Source organism: Saccoglossus kowalevskii, chromosome 15, assembly GCF_978046115.1.
Source record: "Saccoglossus kowalevskii chromosome 15, keSacKowa6.1, whole genome shotgun sequence".
Classification (NCBI taxonomy): Eukaryota; Metazoa; Hemichordata; class Enteropneusta; family Harrimaniidae; genus Saccoglossus; species Saccoglossus kowalevskii.
The window spans coordinates 28,724,609-28,745,574 of NC_140655.1; the positions used below are offsets into that span (position 1 = coordinate 28,724,609).

At 33.8% G+C, this 20,966-nt stretch overlaps 1 protein-coding gene across 3 annotated transcripts; it reads right to left on the reverse strand.

Annotated features, from left to right (window-relative positions):
* Positions 1-1,299: 1,299 nt before the first annotated feature.
* Positions 1,300-19,202, reverse strand: LOC100377939 (allantoinase, mitochondrial-like). 3 transcript variants are annotated; one of them, XM_085490681.1, is made up of 11 exons: positions 19,174-19,202; positions 18,511-18,704; positions 15,636-15,787; positions 14,607-14,721; positions 13,932-14,078; positions 11,461-11,600; positions 11,025-11,211; positions 10,342-10,480; positions 8,218-8,390; positions 3,070-3,239; positions 1,300-2,080 (listed from the first exon to the last, which is right to left on the reverse strand). In XM_085490681.1, the coding sequence occupies exons 2-11, from the start codon at positions 18,646-18,648 to the stop codon at positions 2,062-2,064; spliced, it is 1,380 nt and encodes a 459-aa protein (XP_085346807.1). In that variant the 5' UTR covers positions 18,649-18,704; positions 19,174-19,202; the 3' UTR covers positions 1,300-2,061. The 3 variants fall into 3 exon arrangements, with proteins under 3 accessions (XP_085346807.1, XP_085346805.1, XP_085346806.1); XM_085490679.1 differs by having other exon boundaries at positions 1,300-2,083; XM_085490680.1 differs by lacking the exon at positions 19,174-19,202 and having other exon boundaries at positions 1,300-2,083; positions 18,511-18,715.
* Between the last annotated feature and the right edge of the window lie 1,764 nt (positions 19,203-20,966).

Consider the following 20,966-nt stretch of genomic DNA (forward strand, 5'->3'; position numbering starts at 1 on the left):
CCTGTATGACAATAGCACATTGTGCTAAAATTCCTCAAGCAATGCGATGATTGTTCACCATACTCGTGTTATTGCTTTATACACATTTTAGGGTTTAGACAGACACTTTAGATGTTGTCACCAAATCTCAGACCACTAAAAGAATCTTTTATTGGTTTGAGACAAAATTCAGGAACTCTCAAGCTAGACGTTTTTGTTGCACCATACTACCATACTAGAAGCATGGAGGTAAAAAAGCTTGTGCATTATGCTAGAAGCCACTGCTAGTTATAGCGCCATCAACGACTGTTCCAGACGCAAAGTGTAGCGAAGTTGACAGGTGAGGGCGCAATAACCCACATCAAATCATGAAAAAAAAGTCTTTATATTAATTTTCGTACTATGTAGTACGCGAAGTTGACAACTGAGTGTAGCTACAGGTTATGCTACATTATAGCGATCAGGCAATCGCATACACCCTGCCAGTCCATCATTATTTACAATACCATACACTCAGCAAAGAGGGTTGTATGGGGAAAAAATACAAGCCCCCCCCCCCCCCCCATGGTTCAATTTTCAACCCTTAATCCTTTAAAATATCTAATATGGTGGAATCACATTTCTGTTTTGCACTTAAAATGATTTTTTTTTTCAATATTAAACAAGTTGTGTGGCCTTGCCAGCAAGTAGATTCTGGAATTACGCGGTGTTATGGAGAAGTGTCTTACATTATTCCAAGGATACCACTAAGTATACACCTAAACACGGTTTCTCTTCTAGTAACTTTGACGTAAATAGTAGTGGAAGAGACATACATCTGATAGTATAAATATATTATTACTGCACAATAGCCGTCTGATCCAAAAATATATATTATATAATTTATTGTAATTATTTGACATTGATAACTAATGCAACCATGTGCAGTTATGATGTACGCTGGAATCATTGTTATAAAATCTGTTGAATGATTCTCCAAAGCAAAAATGATATGAACTATGTTCCACCGAAGAACCACAGTACTGTGAAATACTTTATTTTAGCTGGAATTAATTTTCGCTGAAAAGACTTTTTGGGTGTTTTGTATGTAATTTATTTTCACTGATTTTTGATGAGTTGACGGTAAAATATAGAAAAAAGGTATATTTGCTGGATTTTATTTTCCCTGAATCATTCCTTCAGCAAAAATAATTTAAATTAATGCAAAGCGAAAATAAAGTATTTTACAGTATTCTGCACTAGTGATGCGTCAGTTAATCAACAGATGATATCACCCTAGATGAAATTCATCAGATTATTCTATATTGTACTTTTATACCCTTACTGTAGACTCAAATTTTATTGCTAAATATAATTATCAAATAATGATAGAAATAGTGAAATGAGTATACAACGATCACATGACATAATAACAGCTTAATAAAGAATAACAAATAAAATAAGCAAGGACCAATAATGTCCTAATGACTTTATGATGGAATATTGTTGAAAAAATTTAACATGACCAAAAAATCCTATAATTTCCTATTGAAAATGATACAATAATGTAAAAATTGCCAAATAATGATGCAATAAAGATAGAAATGTTTTAATATGGTCAAATAATGCTCAGACAAAAACATGATAAAGTTCAATTTGTGAAATAAAGTCTAGTATTTATACAATATGGTAAAATAATGATGCAATAATGATGAAATGACAGAAATTAACTGAATAAAATTATGATAATGAAATAAACATATGGTCAAATGCAAAACATAAGAATAATAATAAGAAATGAATACATACTACTATACTAAAAAATACTTGAATTAAGAAAATATGACTTAATATAACCGTGACACCCTGCTGTAATTTATGTATTATTTTCATACTGTGAAAGTGTCATTTGTTTACATTTTAATAAACGTTTTTACCAGATTATCAACTATGGTTTGGAATAAATTTACGATGCCTAAAATAATCCACTCAAAATTATTAATTTTTGCCAACTGTTCTACTATTTGCATACTATGAGACCAAGTCAGCAGAGTAGCACCAAGATAAAATCACCAAGTCTTGTTAAAATCTTCTCTTCAAACTTCACAGTCTAGCACCAGTACTACTTCCAAGTTGTTGATTGAGAAATACAAGGAATAAAAGGAAAGACATAGGAAATAATAGGAAAGCAAAAATGAGAAAATTTAAATAATTAGATAAATTTTATATTTACAAAAATACCCAACCCCCACACCCCCCCCCTCACACCCACACACACACACACACACACACACACACACCCACCCACCCACACACCCACACACACGCATGAATACACTTTTGATCATGCAACCCATTGTTCAGACCAGTTGTTTATTGCTGTAATTACATATACTAGTACTTGTCACTTTGTTTGCATGCACAACAGTTAATACAAAACAATCTTGTAAACACCACATTTTACACAAATAATTTTTTGGGATTTCAGTTTTAATATTCCATCAGCTATAAAAAAAATACGGCCAAGGGTTGGGCTTGAGAAAACAAATCTTGCACACCCTCATTACCTTCCACCAATTCTCTCCTACTTATAGCAGAAATAATGGTTATTACCAGTAGTTTTTTTTTGTATCAATGTATCACAATACAGCATTAAGACCCCCCCAACCCATTCCACTCAGAGAACATAAAATAGTGTTATGTACATGTGTTGTATTATGTAACATAACGATACAAAACAGAAACATGTACAAATTAATAATACGAAAACACAATTATCATATTTACATCCAAATCATATATTACAAAATCACAGTGTATCTAAGTAATAAAAAACAATTGCAAATTGGATTAATATATACACTAGAATTTTTTTTTCTGTTTTTTTTTTAATTTTTAATGATTCCCTCGCAAAACAAATGTATCAGAGCATTTTGTAACTCTCATCATATACAATGTAGTTGACATTTTTCAAAACTTGAGATCAAACCCCCTTCCACATAAAGAAAAACTTTATTAAAAACATTTAATTCCATCCACCCCTCTTTAATCGAAAATAATTAAAGAAAATAATAAGAGTTACAGTAACTTAATTAGATTTAGTGTTCTTACATTTTATCATCTTGATTTCGGAAAATAAATTTCCCCAGTGGCTGCGGACTGAAGACGCCAGTATTGTAAACCACTTGACCTCTGACTATCGTTTTATGTACACGACCATTGAATGTTTTTCCTTCATATGGTGTTACTTTGTTTTTATGTTCTATCATACTCTTTTCAACCTGAAAAACAGAATGTGAATCAAAGAAAGCTTAGAAAGAACTCCCGTGTGCTGAGAGTATTGGAGACACATTAAAAATTAATTAAACATTACTTAAACTTGAGATATTGATGGAAAAGCTAATACAAATAAGGTAACTAATATGAACAGATTTAAGTTTAAAACTAATAAGGTCTGGACAATGTAACATCTATGTACCAAGTTTCATTGAAATGTGATTAGAACAAAAAAATTATTAATTATTATACTAATTAGAGAATTAATATAACAGATTTTAACCCAAAATTAATCAGGCTGTCTATTGTCCTAGAGCATTTATGTACCAAATTTTACTCAAATGAGACGATCAGTATTTGAGATACCAGTATTAATTAATTACGTTAACTAGGTGATTAAGAAGCATAAATATTTACCAAAAACTAATATAGTGTATAGTCCTAGGTTCATTGAAATGTGATGATGCGTACTCTTTAAAATCCAATGAGTGGTTCTTTAGACATCAGTGCAACAGCAAAAAATTAACTAATTATGCAAATTAAGTAACTAATATGCACAATTATTTATCCCAAAATTAATCAGGTCTCTGCATAGTCCTAGAAGGTCTATGTCACAAGTCTCATTGAAATGTGATGAGATATGAGATATCAGGTGAAAAGCTGAAAATTAACTAATTATGTTAATAAGGTGATTAATATGCACAAATATTTACCCAAAATCTAATTAGGTCTCTGCACAGTCCTCAAGTAACTATGTACCAGGTTTCATTGAAATGTGATGATTCCTACTTGAAATATCAAAAGCTGAAAATTAATTAATTATGCAAATTAGGTAATTAATATGTACTGATATTACCCTAAAAACTATCAGGTCTGCGAAGTGTTATATGACATCTATGTACCAAGTTTTATTGAAATGTTTTGATTAGTACTTGAGATAACAGTGGAAAAGCCAAAAATTGATTAATCATTATGCAAATTAGGTAATTGATATTCATGGGTTTTTACCCAAAACTAATCAAATCTGCGCATTAGTTCAGAGCATCCATGCGCCAAGTTTCATCAAAATCCAACGAGTGGTTCTTCAGATATCAGTGGAACAGTCATGGAACAGCTAAAAATCAGATAATTATTATGCAAATTAGTTAATTAATATTCATGGATTTTTACCAAAACCTAATCAACTCTGCGCATTATCCCAGAGCATCTATGTACCAAGTTTTATCGAAATTTGATTAGTAATTCTTGAGATAACGATGGAACAAAAAAAGTGACATACATACATACATACATACATACATACATACATACATACATACATACAGACATACAGACATACAGACATACAGACATACAGACATACAGACAGGGTAGCTGCAAAGACTCCCTTTTGTGCTTCGCACACGGGAGTCAAAAACAAGTCATTGTCGATGACATAGTCACTGTTTGTAGTATAGGCATGAGATACTGTAAAACATGTGTAAAAGGTGAATTATGGTGAAATGACGTAATATCGAAATGTTGATTTAGCGAATCTATCTTGTCATTGTTGATTTCCTATTTTCACGATACATGTCTGTCGCGTGCCAAAACAAATGCGCAGTTATTACCTCCATAACAACAAAGAAAAACTGTCAAGTGTAATTAGGAAGCATCCCAGATTTTTATGTTCCAAATTACTGTATACAAATACCCAAGCCTTGGCCATTTTGAATTTATAAAAAGTAATCAACAACATCTTGAATTATCGAATCAATTCTTCTGCTAAATTCGCGAAAAAGACATGTTTTACAGTATTATTATATGAATACCGAAGTGATATCCACATTATTATATGAATACCGAAGTGATATCCACATTATTATATGAATACCGAAGTGATATCCACATTATTATATGAATACCGAAGTGATATCCACATTATTATATGAATACCGAAGTGATATCCACATTATTATATGAATACCGAAGTGATATCCACATTATTATATGAATACCGAAGTGATATCCACATTATTATATGAATACCGAAGTGATATCCACATTATTATATGAATACCGAAGTGATATCCACATTATTATATGAATACCGAAGTGATATCCACATTATTATATGAATACCGAAGTGATATCCACATTATTATATGAATACCGAAGTGATATCCACATTATTATATGAATACCGAAGTGATATCCACATTATTATATGAATACCGAAGTGATATCCACATTATTATATGAATACCGAAGTGATATCCACATTATTATATGAATACCGAAGTGATATCCACATTATTATATGAATACCAAAGTGATATCCACATTATTATATGAATACCGAAGTGATATCCACATTATTATATGAATACCGAAGTGATATCCACATTATTATATGAATACCGAAGTGATATCCACATTATTATATGAATACCGAAGTGATATCCACATTATTATATGAATACCGAAGTGATATCCACATTATTATATGAATACCGAAGTGATATCCACATTATTATATGAATACCGAAGTGATATCCACATTATTATATGAATACCGAAGTGATATCCACATTATTATATGAATACCGATATCCACATTATTATATGAATACCGAAGTGATATCCACATTATTATATGAATACCGAAGTGATATCCACATTATTATATGAATACCGAAGTGATATCCACATTATTATATGAATACCGAAGTGATATCCACATTATTATATGAATACCGAAGTGATATCCACATTATTATATGAATACCGAAGTGATATCCACATTATTATATGAATACCGATATCCACATTATTATATGAATACCGAAGTGATATCCACATTATTATATGAATACCGAAGTGATATCCACATTATTATATGAATACCGAAGTGATATCCACATTATTATATGAATACCGAAGTGATATCCACATTATTATATGAATACCGATATCCACATTATCGACCAACATTTATGAGATATAGCTTTGTGGAACCACAATTAAAAATATGGTTGCCAGTCAGCCATTTTGGATTTGGTGGCGACAAAAAACCAGTGTATTTGTTCAATATGATGTTTGACGTATGTGTGAAGTTCTGGTATTTTGAACTAAGAATATTAAAAAAATCACTGCCGTTTTAAACCCAGTCTGAGAAATAAAATTAAGCACATCACAGTTCAATCATAGTTTGCCATTTTGAACATGATACGAAAAACAAAATGCTGTGCATCAAGGTCCCATTGTGTTCAACGTATGTACCAAATCTGTCCACACACTACTGAGATTCTGTTCTCAGAAAAAATGGTAAAAATGTGTTATTTTGATGCATTTTTGGCATTAAATGGCTTTCATTTGGACATCTTGCATTGTATCATGAAATAAAATACATGTGTATATGTCCTATGTAATGTCTTATGTATGTGTGAAGTGAAACTTGATTGTTTGTATAGTTGTATGCATGTGTGAGATATGGCTAAATATGGATGGACACATCGTTTTCGAACTTTGTCCAACTAGGGACTAAAAATCTGTTTGACTTGCATTGTTTAAACTGACAAGTGCTTGCTGACCAGAAACATGAATATTTTGTTTCTGGGTCTTATCGATAATACAACACCTCCACACCACCTTCAATAGTACCCATATGTGTAGCTTTTGACTCATAATGCGCAAAGTAAACTCCACATTTTGTCAAACAATTTATTGGAGCAAATAAATTTCATCTCATTCTCCTACAAACAAATGGATATTAACATCATTATATAAATTTAACATGCACAAAGGATAAATATTATTAAGCATGTAGGGATATTTAACATGCACAAAGGATAAATATTATTAAGCATGTAGGGATATTTAACATGCACAAAGGATAAATATTATTAAGCATGTAGGGATATTTAACATGCACAAAGGATAAATATTATTAAGCATGTAGGGATATTTAACATGCACAAAGGATAAATATTATTAAGCATGTAGGGATATTTAACATGCACAAAGGATAAATATTATTAAGCATGTAGGGATATTTAACATGCACAAAGGCTAAATATTATTAAGCATGTAGGGATATTTAACATGCACAAAAGATAAATATTATTAAGCATGTAGGGATATTTAACATGCACAAAAGATAAATATTATTAAGCATGTAGGGATATTTAACATGCACAAAGGATAAATATTATTAAGCATGTAGGGATATTTAACATGCACAAAGGATAAATATTATTAAGCATGTAGGGATATATTTAACATGCACAAGGGCTAAATATTATTAAGCATGTAGGGATATTTAACATGCACAAAAGATAAATATCATTAAGCATGTAGGGATATTTAACATGCACAAAGGATAAATATTATTAAGCATATAGGGATATTTAAAAATTTGACGAGATTCAACCTTGATCTGAGTAAATTACAGCTCACAGTAATTTATTAAAAATTAGCATTTCTTTGTGATTTCACAATTTTATAAACCAAGGTAGACTGACAACGGGAAGCATTGAAGACTGGCTTGTCTAACAAATACGCTCCCCTTATGCAGTAATAAATTACTAACTCAATGATATCAGTAAACGGTTTCATCTTTACTAGAATCCCGTTCACAGTAATACAGACTACACAGCTCCAGAAAACACACAGAGCATGTGACACAAAGTACTTCACATGTTTACCCCAGTGCATGTTGGGAGTTTACAACACTGCATGCTGGGAGTTTACCGTACTGCAAGTTAACACCCTGATTTGATAATTTATTTTATTACCTTCTGAGATTGCAAAAAGGGCAGCGCTAGCTAATGTTACTGCTATGTCCCCTCAACTTTCACAAATAAAATTCAAATAAAAATATGACTAGGGAATACCAATGTTTGGACTTGCTGAATTTTAACATTTAACCCATAATTTATACATATTCATAACTTTGGCAAATAGCCTAAAAGTATTATATTTTAATAATCTGCTGGTGATTACCTTAAGATAACCATCAGGATCCCAGATCACAAAGTCTGCATCCATCCCGACTTTAATCTCTCCTTTCCTATCTGATAATCCACATAACTTTGCCGTCTGCACACACATCAGTCGGTGCAAGTCCTGGATTGTGAGATCATGTCTCTGAGCGTTGGTCCAGAATAATGACAAACCTACAAAGACATGCAAACAAATTATTGGTACAGCAAAGATCATTACTGTAAAATCTGTATTAGAATTCGCAGCTTCTATTAAGATGGTACAATGCAACAAAGTGGTGCAGCGTCTATTACAGCATCTACACATATGAGAAATGATGAATTTTTGGTTCTCAAAAAAATAGGTGCAACTTCCATTAAGGAATCAGGGTCTAATACAGATTTTACGGTACACTTCACTTCACTGCCATATTTAGTCAATCGATCTTGTGATTTAGTGATCAATCAAAGCTAAATTGGCTTCAATAATTGAAACTATTCGAACACAACTTCGTCCCCTTTTTGGTTTTAAAACCTCAGATATGATTTAAACTCTTTATCTATAACTGATCATGATTGTTCCACAACTACTACATGATATAGACTGATTCATGTTATTAAATATCAGCTTTGAAGCTTAAAGACATACTACAATTTTGCTGAATGCAAAAAGAATTTTTAGGAAAACTTATTGTAATATACATATTCTGAAATACAAATGAAAATGGTACATAAACTGTGGAAATATAGTAGTAAGGCCAAAAAGTCAGATGGCTGTCAATATACATTTTACCTTCAACGTTAAGATGAATATAGTTCTATGGCAAATTATGACAAATTATTGGTAGTAAAATCAATCCATTACCAACTTCCAGTAAATATAAAATTACAAAATACTTTCTAGTATACATTATAATGTATTACTGTAATCTGATTTTTTTGTACACATGTCCTTTATTAATCATTATTATACATCTTTCACCGTATCGCCATAAGTTACAGCCTGCCATAATTTTGTGATATTTTATGGGGTATTTTCATCCTACCATATAAGAAAATGCGAATTCCAAATATGGAATGATTACGCGCGTTAGCGTCCTCTAATAATAAAACAAACATGGCTGCCACCAGGGTCTGACTGCATTCAACACAAAGACGTTCGCTGATTCTGTTCTAACCATTTTGAATTTCGGCATTCCCATGGTGTATCCTTGGAAGGAAAAGATGTATAATAATAAGGTTATTAAGAAGATACCTCAAGGTATGCACTCAGACAGTACACCGTGCATCGATCGATACTACAGCTGTACTGTCTTCATGCATACTCCGAGGTATCCTCGTAATAACCACATAATATAACATACAAACATGTTAAGACAATTTTTCAATCTATTATAATAATATCATGGTTGTAACTTATTGAAACTTTTTTCAAGAAAATATGCAATAATAGTAATATTAAAACAAATTGTCTTGCATTCAAATTCACAAAATACTCCTGTCTATAGTCTGCCCTTCCTCCAGATGATTTGGACAAAAATGGTTTGTTGGCTCCAAAATTGGAGTCCATTTCCAGAAATATTAGAGAATATAAGAAAAAAGTGCAGAAAAATTTAGGCGAGAAAGTCTGGTGGCAAAAAGGTTAATATAATAAAGAATATACTGTAGAATACTTTATTTTCGCTTGGAATTAATTTTCACTATTTTCGCTGAAGGAATGTTTCAGTGAAAATAAAATCCAGCAAATATACCTTTTTTCCTATATTCCTATATTCATCATAATTTCAGTGAAAACACATAAAAACTGTTTTCCGAGAAAATTAATTCCAGTTAAAATAAAGTATTTTACAGTATTGTACAAAAAATCAGAGTAATACATTCACTGGAAGTTGAGTAGAGGTCAAAAGATTGATTTCATTCACTTTTATTTCTTGTAGGATAATATGGATTCACACATGCTGAGATTCACACATGCTGAGATAAATATCAAATACAGAGTCATACAGATTTGGTTACAATCTATCATAATATGTATATACCCATAAATTCAGTTAAACATTCTGCTGAATAAACAAGCTTAAAATACATTCTTATCGAGCAAGCGGTAGTTATATCAATTGCTATGATGAAGGAATGTTTTACTCACCAAACTGTAAAGATGAAATGCCACCCCAGGCTTCCATGAAATCTCCTTTCTCCAAAACTTTCAAATTAGCGGTGCACGGGGAATGATCTGAAACTATCATGTTGATATCACCAGTTTTAAGAGCATCCCACAGTTTATCCTGCAGAAGAAAAATACAGAATTATTATTGCATTATTACTTTATCTAAATAAATAATGAAATAATGGAAAATGCCCCAAAATAAGATAAGACTTTTTAGAAAAAGGTCGTTCACTTTATATACAAGTTGACCATTCAAAATATTGGGCGTTGTTTTTCAGACGAAGATTATTTTTACTAAAATTCTCATTATTTTAAAGTGTTTTTTTTGAGTGAAAATATAGGTAATAATAATAAAGGGTAACTCGTTTTAAACGTGGTCATCCAGGACAACTGGATAATCAATAATATCGAGCAAGGTGTATGAAATAAAACTGATTTAATATTGCGAAAGTCAAATTGTGCGAATTTCGAGAGTTAGTGAAAATCATAAAATGTCAGTGACTATCACAAAATATTGTTTTCATGAATGCCAAAAAACCTTGAATTCACCTGTTGGTCATGTGATAAGGTAACTCCAAATCACTTATTGGTAGGGAATGTCAAATGTCAAGGGCTCTACAGTTGGTGAATACGACCCATGATATCACTAAATACACTCTCACCTGGTTGGCTTGTTCCCTGATTGGAGGACAGCATTTGTATTGAGTGGCACCTGATGGTATGGTTTCTGCGGCAAGTGTCAGATAATGGTGACACGTCTCCACTGACAATGGTGCTCCTTTCGCCCTGGCATCTCTGATGATTGGCAATGCCTCGGCTGATGACAGATGAACAATATGGCAAGGCACTCTGGGTAAGGTCAGGAGAAATAAATTGTAGGAATTATGGGTAATTTTTTGCCAAAATTAACATTATTTCCTGTTACATTTATTTATTCAAAGATGACAAAGTTAAACTCAAGGGGTCATTAAATTGAAGACTCCGACAACGAATTGAAAAACGAGATTTTTGGAGGTCAAATTATCAAAAAGATTTCATTATTATTATTCTATTTTTCAATTATCTTATTTAGTCAATACTTAATCTAATAATCTTTACCTGTATTGTAGACACACTTTAGCAACTAATTCAATAGCACTGTTTTCCATTGAACATGGCCTTGACTCTAAAAATGTTTTGTATTGAGTTGCATCCATGTTTGATACATCTGGTTCAGTGCCAGCCACTTCAGCATGGAACTAAATATGATAAGAATACTTGTAATTTAATATTACATCAAAGTTTACTTACAAAAATCATGACCAAATCATGAGTTTGGCCTTTAGTGTTAACTCCAATATGTCTGACTGTACTGTTTAAAGGGCTCATACCACTAATTGAAACTCCATAGACGACAATGTTAACATATGACGAGATTGCTATATGAAAATGATAAACAAAGTTGAAAACATGGCTCAAAATTGGGAAATCAACATGCCAGTAATCAACCACATGAAAAAAACTAACATGTTGGCCAGCTCAAACTCTTGCAAATCTCAGGTAAACAAGACAAACTGTATTTGAATTGCACCTAGAGAAATCACTGGAAAAAACACCAAGATTAGAACATCCAAATACACACAGAATAAACTCACAGGTACACAGCCACTAAGTAGTAAACAAAAGACCACATGATGGTCTCACCTTTGACCCAGATAATCACACCCTCAAACAGGGAGCACCTGAGAAAAAAAATATTAAAAAAATATCATTGGTTCTTGCACGGCATTTAAATTGAGCTACGAGCAGCCATTGGTTGATTAGTGGCATGAGACCTATTAAATGAGAATCCCCAGTCAATGTCACTGTTTTAGGTCAGCTTTACATGAACCCGGCCAACTTTGGACCAAGCTCTGATCAAATGCTGCCATCACATCGCATAGTTAAGTTTAAACGACCAATTCACAATCTTTTCTGTTGGTGCGTTCGTAGATGCCGGTGCACAAAGCCAGTCGACTTTCGGACAGGAGGAAGGCAAAGATGTGAAAGTATCTTGAAAACAGGTGCAACCAATTGCCACAGAGTGCCCGACCACGTGTAACCACCAGACAATGCCCAAAACGTCCAGCTGCTGTTCAAAGCAAAATCTACCACAGTACTGAACTTCAAACCACATGACTGCTCTATTTATACTCAGAGAACTCCCTAAGTGTAACAAATATCATAATATGGCTCAAATTGTCAGTGCATATGCAAATCAGATGAACTTAAGAAAGAACAATGACTAGTGAATAAATATATATAAACTCGAAAATACATTTCTACAAGATCAAATATTGAAATATCGTCACACTACTCGTGCTTATGCATGTAATCATTCCATATTTGGAATTTGCATTCCCTTATATGGTAGGATGAAAATACCCTGTAAAATACCGCAAAATTATGGCACGCTGTAACTTGTAATTTATGGCGTTAAGGTGACAGATGTAATGCAATGTAGCGTGGTGTGGCGTGGCGTGGCGTGGTGTGGCCGTGGCGTGGTGTGGTGTGGTTTGGCGTGGCGTGGTGTGGTGTGGCGTGGTGTGGTGTGGTGTGGCGTGGTGTGGTGTGGTGTGGTGTGGCGTGGTGTGGTGTGGTGTGGCGTGGCGTGGCGTGGTGTGGCGTGGTGTGGTGTGGCGTGGTATGGCGTGGCGTAGCGTGGCGTGACGTGGCGTGACTTGACATAACATAACATAACACCAGTAACAATTCTTGATCTAAGCATTACATTATAACCAAAATAGAATCAGGATTAAGTCTATAGTCGGGTTCAACTTTTCAAATATTAAGTTTACAATTTGATTTCAAAAACTAGAAGAACCAATTTTTCAACTTTATAACAATTCAGGTGCAGGAATTTAAACAAGAGGGGACCAACTGTTAAACAAAAAACAACTCTATGATCTGATGTACATATCACATTAATTAATCTTAACTGAAAAAATTACACATTTATTATGAAAAACATATGTGCATTTGCTACTAATAAAGAAAATAAACTCAGTGAGATATCTAATTGGTGACATGTAATTTTTAATAAGGTAAAAACAAATTGTGTGGTTCCAATATCATGTAAACAAGTAGGGTAGGTTGGATTATATTTTTTTTCTTTCATCAGATATCATTTTCTTAACGAAACCCATGTTTAATGACGTTTACAATAAAGCCACTCTGATTTGGCCAAAATTCTGTATAATAAATTTCTGAAATAATACACTTACATTTAAGCCTCATTATACCATTTTTTTTATGTTTGTTATGTTTGGGCACGGTTTTTTATTTCCTCTAATGGTATATAAAATAGGTGGTCGTCGCGACATGTCATAGCGACGACCACTGCATTTTAAGCAAGGGAGTTGTCACCTGCGCATGCGCCAGATGGCCATAACATGTTATTATTTACAAACAAGCATCTACCCATGAGCCTTTGCATTATTAGCGTGTGTTGCTATCGTCGCTTGGGACTCAATTTCGGCGCGTACGCAGGTGACGACCCTCTCGCTTTAAGCATGTCGTTTTTATTTTTGGGGGACTATTTAGGTACTCACCAGTAAAACACTGTCACTACCCTGTAGCTGTGTCATTGCATCATGTAAGTCATCTTCACTGACATGTGGAAACTCATCCACACCACTGAAGATCAGGAAACATTTGAATCCAGAAATTCCAGCCTTGATCATCGGCTTCAACTCAAACTGGACAACAAAAAATGGAAGAAAAACAAATTAATCAAATGTGATGTGAGTGGTATCATATTATTTCTATTAGTAATTTTATTGATATTATATTTAGGTACATGTATTACTGAGAGACGCCCAAAATAATACAATCACAGACAGTACACATATATATATATGCCGATACTGCTCAATTCTCATAGCAACTAACATACTATTTTCATTTATTTCATAGTGCCACAGTTGATGTGGGTCCCATGCAACAGAAAAACATTGTTTACAATTTGAATACGTACTACAAGAAGACTTTTATCATAAAACTGAAACAATTAAGTAATAATATTGACACATTGCAAGATGTTTGTTTCAACTAACACAACATGAGTTCACAGTTGTTGATAGTTCACAGATAAATGCAGCTCAAATCCATGCAATGTTAGAATAAAATTTTTTTGACAGAAAATGCTTTTCCAAGAGGGAATTTCGTTCAGAATGAGACACTCTGGTGAACACCTGTATATATACATAAGTATTCCAATTGCCTACCTGATTACCGGGTATAACACCACCCCAGAATGCAACATCTACATGACATTGACCTTTAGCATGCTGCAATTTGGTACTAAACGCATCCATGGTAACAGTAGATGGAATACTGTTCCTGAATAATTAATGTGAAGTAAAGTATTTTAATTTTAAATATAAATCTCCCGTAACTTCAATAGAAGCAAATTTTGAGAGCCAGTGTGAATCACGAAAATTGTTAGCAGTGAAAATTAATCTGTTTACAGTATTCTACAGCTTCTGTCGTTCCAGCTGGTAGCTTAAAATATAGGTATCCATGACAACTATACTGTCAAATTCTAATGATTTCAGAGCTTTCAAGAAGTTGAAATTTCACAAAACTGCCCATAATTACATGTCATGATCTCACTGCTACAGAATTCTATTGTTGATCAGCACAATCTCACGATCAGCTGTGACAACTAACATCGTCACAAATTGTTTTATTACCAGGAATTGACACATACATGTATATCAGGTTATTACGAGAATACCTTAAAGTCTGCACGAAGACAGTACAGCAAGAGTATTCCTGTAATAGCCTTATTATTATAAATCTTTTCCTTCCAAGGATACATCATGGGAATGCCAAAATCCAAAAAGTTTAGAACAGAATCAGCTAACTTTTTTGTGTGAAGTTCGGTCAAACCCTGATGGCATTAGGTTTGTTTTTAATATTAGAGCACGCTTACGCGCATAATCATTCCATATTTGGAATTCACGTTTCCTTATATGGTAGGATGAAAATACCCTGTAAAATACCACATAATTACGGCACGCTTTAACTTATGGCGTTACGGTGACAGATGTATAATAATATTTATTAACAGCAGAGAATTACCTTATATGGCAAATGACTGTTTCTTTCCGACCAGTCACTAAGTATGCACACTGGCAAAACGTACGACATCCTATTTATTTATTACATTAATCTTAAAGCTCAATCTGTGATTGATTAACTTAAATATAATTAAAGGTTAGATTTTGCGAATAATTAACTGCTATGCTTACAATGGCATGTCAACTATAGTAGTGATTCCTCCAGCAGCCGCAGCTCTGGTTGCTGTTTCGTAGCCTTCCCAATCGGTCCTACCAGGTTCGTTAACATGAACATGGCTGTCAACGATACCTGGCATCACCAGCAAATCACCGGCATCAATCACCTACAATAAATGACAAGAAAAACATATAACCATCAAAAGACTGAACTCGCGTATAACATTGTCATAGGCTAAACTGAGATATAGCATTTGTTGAACCAATGAATTCAATGAAAAACACAGACGAGGAAGTAGTGGAAGCAAAGTTTGAAATCCTAATTGAGAAAATGATATTACATGTGCTAGACATGGCACAAAATTTTACATGGAGGGCGATATCTGCTCACCATCCCTCGTGCTGAAGGGACGAGTGGTCGTGCCTTTGGCTCACCCTCACTTGAGGGTCCTGGGGCATGGTCCCCTGGAAAAAAATTTAAATTTAGACCCTCTAAAACGCTATTTCCTGCATTTTGAGGGGCAAATTTTGCTGACACAAAGGGTTTCATCTTGATTTGGGAGGGATTTATCAAATAATGTTTGACGACCTACTCAAAATATCAATGGGCATTATTAACTTTTTCACCACCAGATTTTCTTATCCAAATTTTTCTGCACTTTTTTTTCGTATATTCTTCAATATTTCTCGAAATGAATCCTAATTTTGAAGCCAACAGACAAAATTTTAGTTGATTTTTAGTTTTTACTAAAAAATTTTGCTGTTTTTGTTTCAATCTTCTGAAGAAAGTTGCAGACTATAAATGAATTTGTGAAGAAAAGGGAACTGGTGGTGAAAGGGTTAAGGTGATAAGAAAAGTTGAGAAACTACTGGTATACGGTGACACACTGGAGTGCTAAAAGAAAGTTTAGAGAAAATCAAATTAAATTGGTTCACTATTATAGACACACATTATTATTGTGTTTTCGTTTTGACATTGTTTTCAATATCTGAATAATTAAATAACCTTTTTCATGCTACAAATTTTGAAAACCCCCCAAAAAAATGATGACAAGGTGTTAGAGTTTCACTGTATATAGATCAATATGTGTTTTAACTACCGGTACTGTAAATGCATTAATTTTTCACTGGGTTTTAATTTTGGTATTTTCGCTGATAAGTAAAATCGGGTAAATTAAATCTACGTGGACATGTAAAATAACAATAAAACTCATTGTTTTCTTGACAAATTTGTGAATTTTAAAAAATAGAGAATATGCTCAAACATGGTATGGCATAGTATACTATACAATTACAGAAATTTTGGGTATGAAAATGGTAAGAAAAAAAAAATATATATATATTGGGTAAGAAGGAAATCAGAAAATAGCTTACTGCTAGTCTAGTCTTAATTCCAATATACATGTACACTGGAAGTAAATTATAATGTATATAGTAAGAGGGCCAAAAATAAGTATATTAATATGAAGATTAAATAACCAAATTAATTAATAAATAACTAAATAAATAAATATGTAAATTAATACAAATCAGTGATGAATAAACATATAGCTTATTAATTAATGAATGAACAAATATGTCTGTATGGCACCATGCTTTGATGACACAACCACCCACGGAAACTCCGGCAGCGCCCTATGGCCAGGGATGGTGGACCACAAACATGGACGATTATACTACCCCCTCCCAATAGGACGTCATTACCAACATCGTCAGCACCAAACACCGCAGGACAACCGCGAAAGTTGTACCGTCAAAACCAACCTGATGTCATACAGAACTTTGAAGTCTGAGAAAATATGTTTTGGAAAAATAAATCAGATTAAAAAAATGAATAAATAAACAACTTGGCAAACAAAATCTTATGTGTCTAGTTTTCTCACCATCAAAAGTTTCAAATATAATGTGACGATCACACGTAAAAAAAAGAGGTCCAACCAATGCACGATAACAAATATAAAACAAAATGTGTCCAGCTGCCAACCCCCTCACCACCCATTTATCAAAAGATCAGACCCTACCGATCACCAAATTCATGATGTTAACATTTTCGAGATCAATTTCACCCTCGTGCCATTGAACAATCAAACTAACGGGCCTTTACAGTGCAGATATGAAATTACCGGTCACCCAAGTCCAGCAAGTTTTCGGCCGGGCCACAAAGTTTTGTTACGTCGTCGCCCGGTTGTCGACCTAACTTTTGAGCGGTAATCTGTTCTGAGTCATAAAATGATTTATACAGAATTGTGCTTGAAATTATTTGATCAATTGACTGTGTCAATTTTGATGTATGGGTCTGAAATTTGGGCTTGTGAATTATCAAATGATGCCAACAACTTGGAACAGGTGTGTAGTCAGTTCTATCGTTTGGTTTTGGGTGTTAGCAAAGTGACCCCAACCATAGGTATCATGGGTGAATTAGGCAGAATTCATATAAGATTGAAGGCCTCAATTTGACAAATTAAATACTGGTATAGACTGAGCACTTTGGTTGGCTGCAAAATCTGTAAAATCAGTCAACATGGATTAAGCATGTAGACAACATATTAGGGAAACATGATGTTTGTAAATTGAAGAAAATTTTAGTGTGAATAACAGTAATCAATTGTCAAAAGTAATTAAATTAAAACTTGTAGTTCGATGGTACTACTATTTATGTATTAGTGTCATAGAAACACATCATTATTCACAGTATTGCATTTATTTAAGTGCATATACTTGTGCTAATTTTAACAGCACTGGTCCACCAACTTTTCATCGGGCCCATTAACTGTTAAGAGTTGATAGCCCCGATGTCTACCACATTATTTGCGTGAATTTATAACACTGACAATACGGTGCCTTTTGTATTTCAAAAAGTCACTAGTGAGTACTTCCTACTTCAACTAACCTGTACTCCTGAGCCGACATCATCGTGGTTCCCTCTAGTTATAGCCGATATGATGCCATTAGCAATCGTTATTGTAGCCGGTGAAACCTCACCATTCTGCAAGAGTACTCGATTTCCCCGCACACAGCACACTTCCATGTTGGTAGTATTCTGCTATTCTAGAAATTCAGCTTGCAATATGGCCACAGAAGGCACTGTTATAAAAAAAAAAAAAAAAAAAAAACTTATAGGTCGATTCTTCGAGTTATACACCCCCTCCTAATACCCGGCAAACATTTTTAATTAATCCCAAAATATCAGCGCTCTGAAAACGTGAAGACACACTTTCTAGGTTTGTATTTTTGAGGGTTAAATCGATCACTAGATGTGGGCGTGACACTCATTGCATCACATTCACTAGGCTAGTACAGTCACTCGGCCAATAGTCGAACACTAAAATACGGTGGCCAAAACTGAAAACTTGTCACCAATATCCGGTCAAGTAAAAGCTCGATCCAAATGACGAAAATTATCGTTCGAGTCTTGACCGGGTTTAGTGTGGGTCGAAAAAATCGGACCGTGGCCCTCAGCCAGTACTCGAACATATCATCCTACAAGGAATCGAACGTGGTTTAACGGAGTATAATGAAACTGAAATAGGGATCATAGTTAGAAAATAATTACGTTGAGCCGTCGTAAACAAAAACAAAAATCGAAAAGGTCATAGGTTATAAGTACCTCGTTCTCGACCAGTTTCCACGTGTAAAAAAATTAAACTTGGTGGCGCTCTTCTCGGACAGTCAGGTCAAATTTTAAATATACATTTCGCTTCAAATCTCAACGATTTCAATTTAATATGAGAGAGACATATTTGCAGCTATTTATGTGAAACTTCTGGCTGTGTTCAAATTTATCATGCAATTTTAATTGCATTATGACAACTATAGTTTGTGCTGCAGTTTGGGCTAATTCAGATTATTTTCTAGTAAATTTTATGACTTTTAAAAATTAAAAGTATGATTCAGAATACAGGAAAATAGATACATTCCATTTTTACATAATCAGGAAAAGAGTTCTATGTTTTTTTCACAGCTGCTACTTCTTTTCCAGGCGATAACTGTAGTACGTAATTTGCTGGTAGAACAACATCTCCGACTTCTGCATGGACAGGTGGCCATGGGCTAAAGCTCTGTGCAGGATCTCCGATTACTGGGCTAATAAAAATAAATATTGAGATATTAGTGTTGTGTAAGTAAAATTTTGTAAAAACTGTAATGCAAAGTGGAATTTGTATAGTTTTCTGTAAGGCTGATAAACTTTTTTTAAAAAGTCTGTAACGCCAGCGGAACGTCTGTATACTGTAAAACATGTCTTTTTCGCGAATTTAGCGAGAGAACTGATTCGCTAATTCAAAATGTCGCTAATGACTTTATTGTACATTCAAAATGGCCGCCAAACAAAGAAATCAACAATGATTCGCTAAATCAACATTTCGCTATTACTTCATTTTACCACAATTCGCTAAAATTGCATGCCGCTTTTTCAACATGTTTTACAGTATTTGCATGCATTTATATGAGAAACGTTACGTGGACATCCTGTAAAGCTACATGGAAAGAAAGTAAACATGCGTGCAAAGCAATTAAATTTACGTGCAAAGTCTGCAATGCAACGTGGAATTTCTGTCACGGTAAACTTGATTGCAAAGTTAGAAAGTTACGTGGAAAGTCTGTAAAGCCATAATGTGGAAAGTAGAAAAAATGTGTGCAAAGCTGGTAAAGTTACGCACAGAAAGTCGGTAAACTTGCATGCAAGGTTGATAACGTAAAAATAATTAACGTTGCCGCTACGACCTCTACAGGACAATCTTAGAATCTATTTATGTTCCGAGCAACCCTCTCTCACTCATTGCCCGATATGCATCTGATCAGCACAGAATGGACGTTGATCTGCAGTTTCAAGAAAAGTTATCTCGCACGTCACGTGTATGTGCACATTGAATATATCTCAGTAAAACATATACGCGTTGTTATACAAACAAATAAAGTTAAAACAGTTAATCATAGACCCTTCAGTAGATCTACTGGAGGGTCTATGAGTTAATACATTAACATTATTTGCGTTGAAAGGTGTCCAGTTGATAATATGCAAATTGCGTAGGTTAGCTTATTGGCTGGCAATATACCAGTACATCCTGTGTTTACGAAGTTATGCAACCAATTCATATTAGGCATGTGGGAGCGTACTCTGAAAGTTGTAAGATTTCACACCTGCAAATAAAAGTGTGCGAATTTAATACCTTATTCTCTTGATAAATTTGTTCCGTCCAAGACAACACTTTATTTATCGTGATAGACAGGGGTTTAAACGAATGATTCAAAAACCCCTGTTCAAACAACTTCAGTCAAACAAATGTTGTGCGCCCTCATTCTCGAGTTGTTGACTTAAGTGAAAAGTTACGTGGGAAGTAGGTAAAC

Coding starts and splice junctions, on each gene's coding strand:
- LOC100377939 (XM_085490679.1), bottom strand. CDS start 18,648: ATGGAAGTGTGCTGTGTGCGGGGAAATCGAGTACTCTTGCAGAATGGT. Junction 11,212..11,460: donor AAAGTGTGTCTACAATACAG/GTAAAGATTATT, acceptor GACCTTACCCAG/AGTGCCTTGCCATATTGTTC. Junction 10,481..11,024: donor TCAGGGAACAAGCCAACCAG/GTGAGAGTGTAT, acceptor TTTCTTCTGCAG/GATAAACTGTGGGATGCTCT.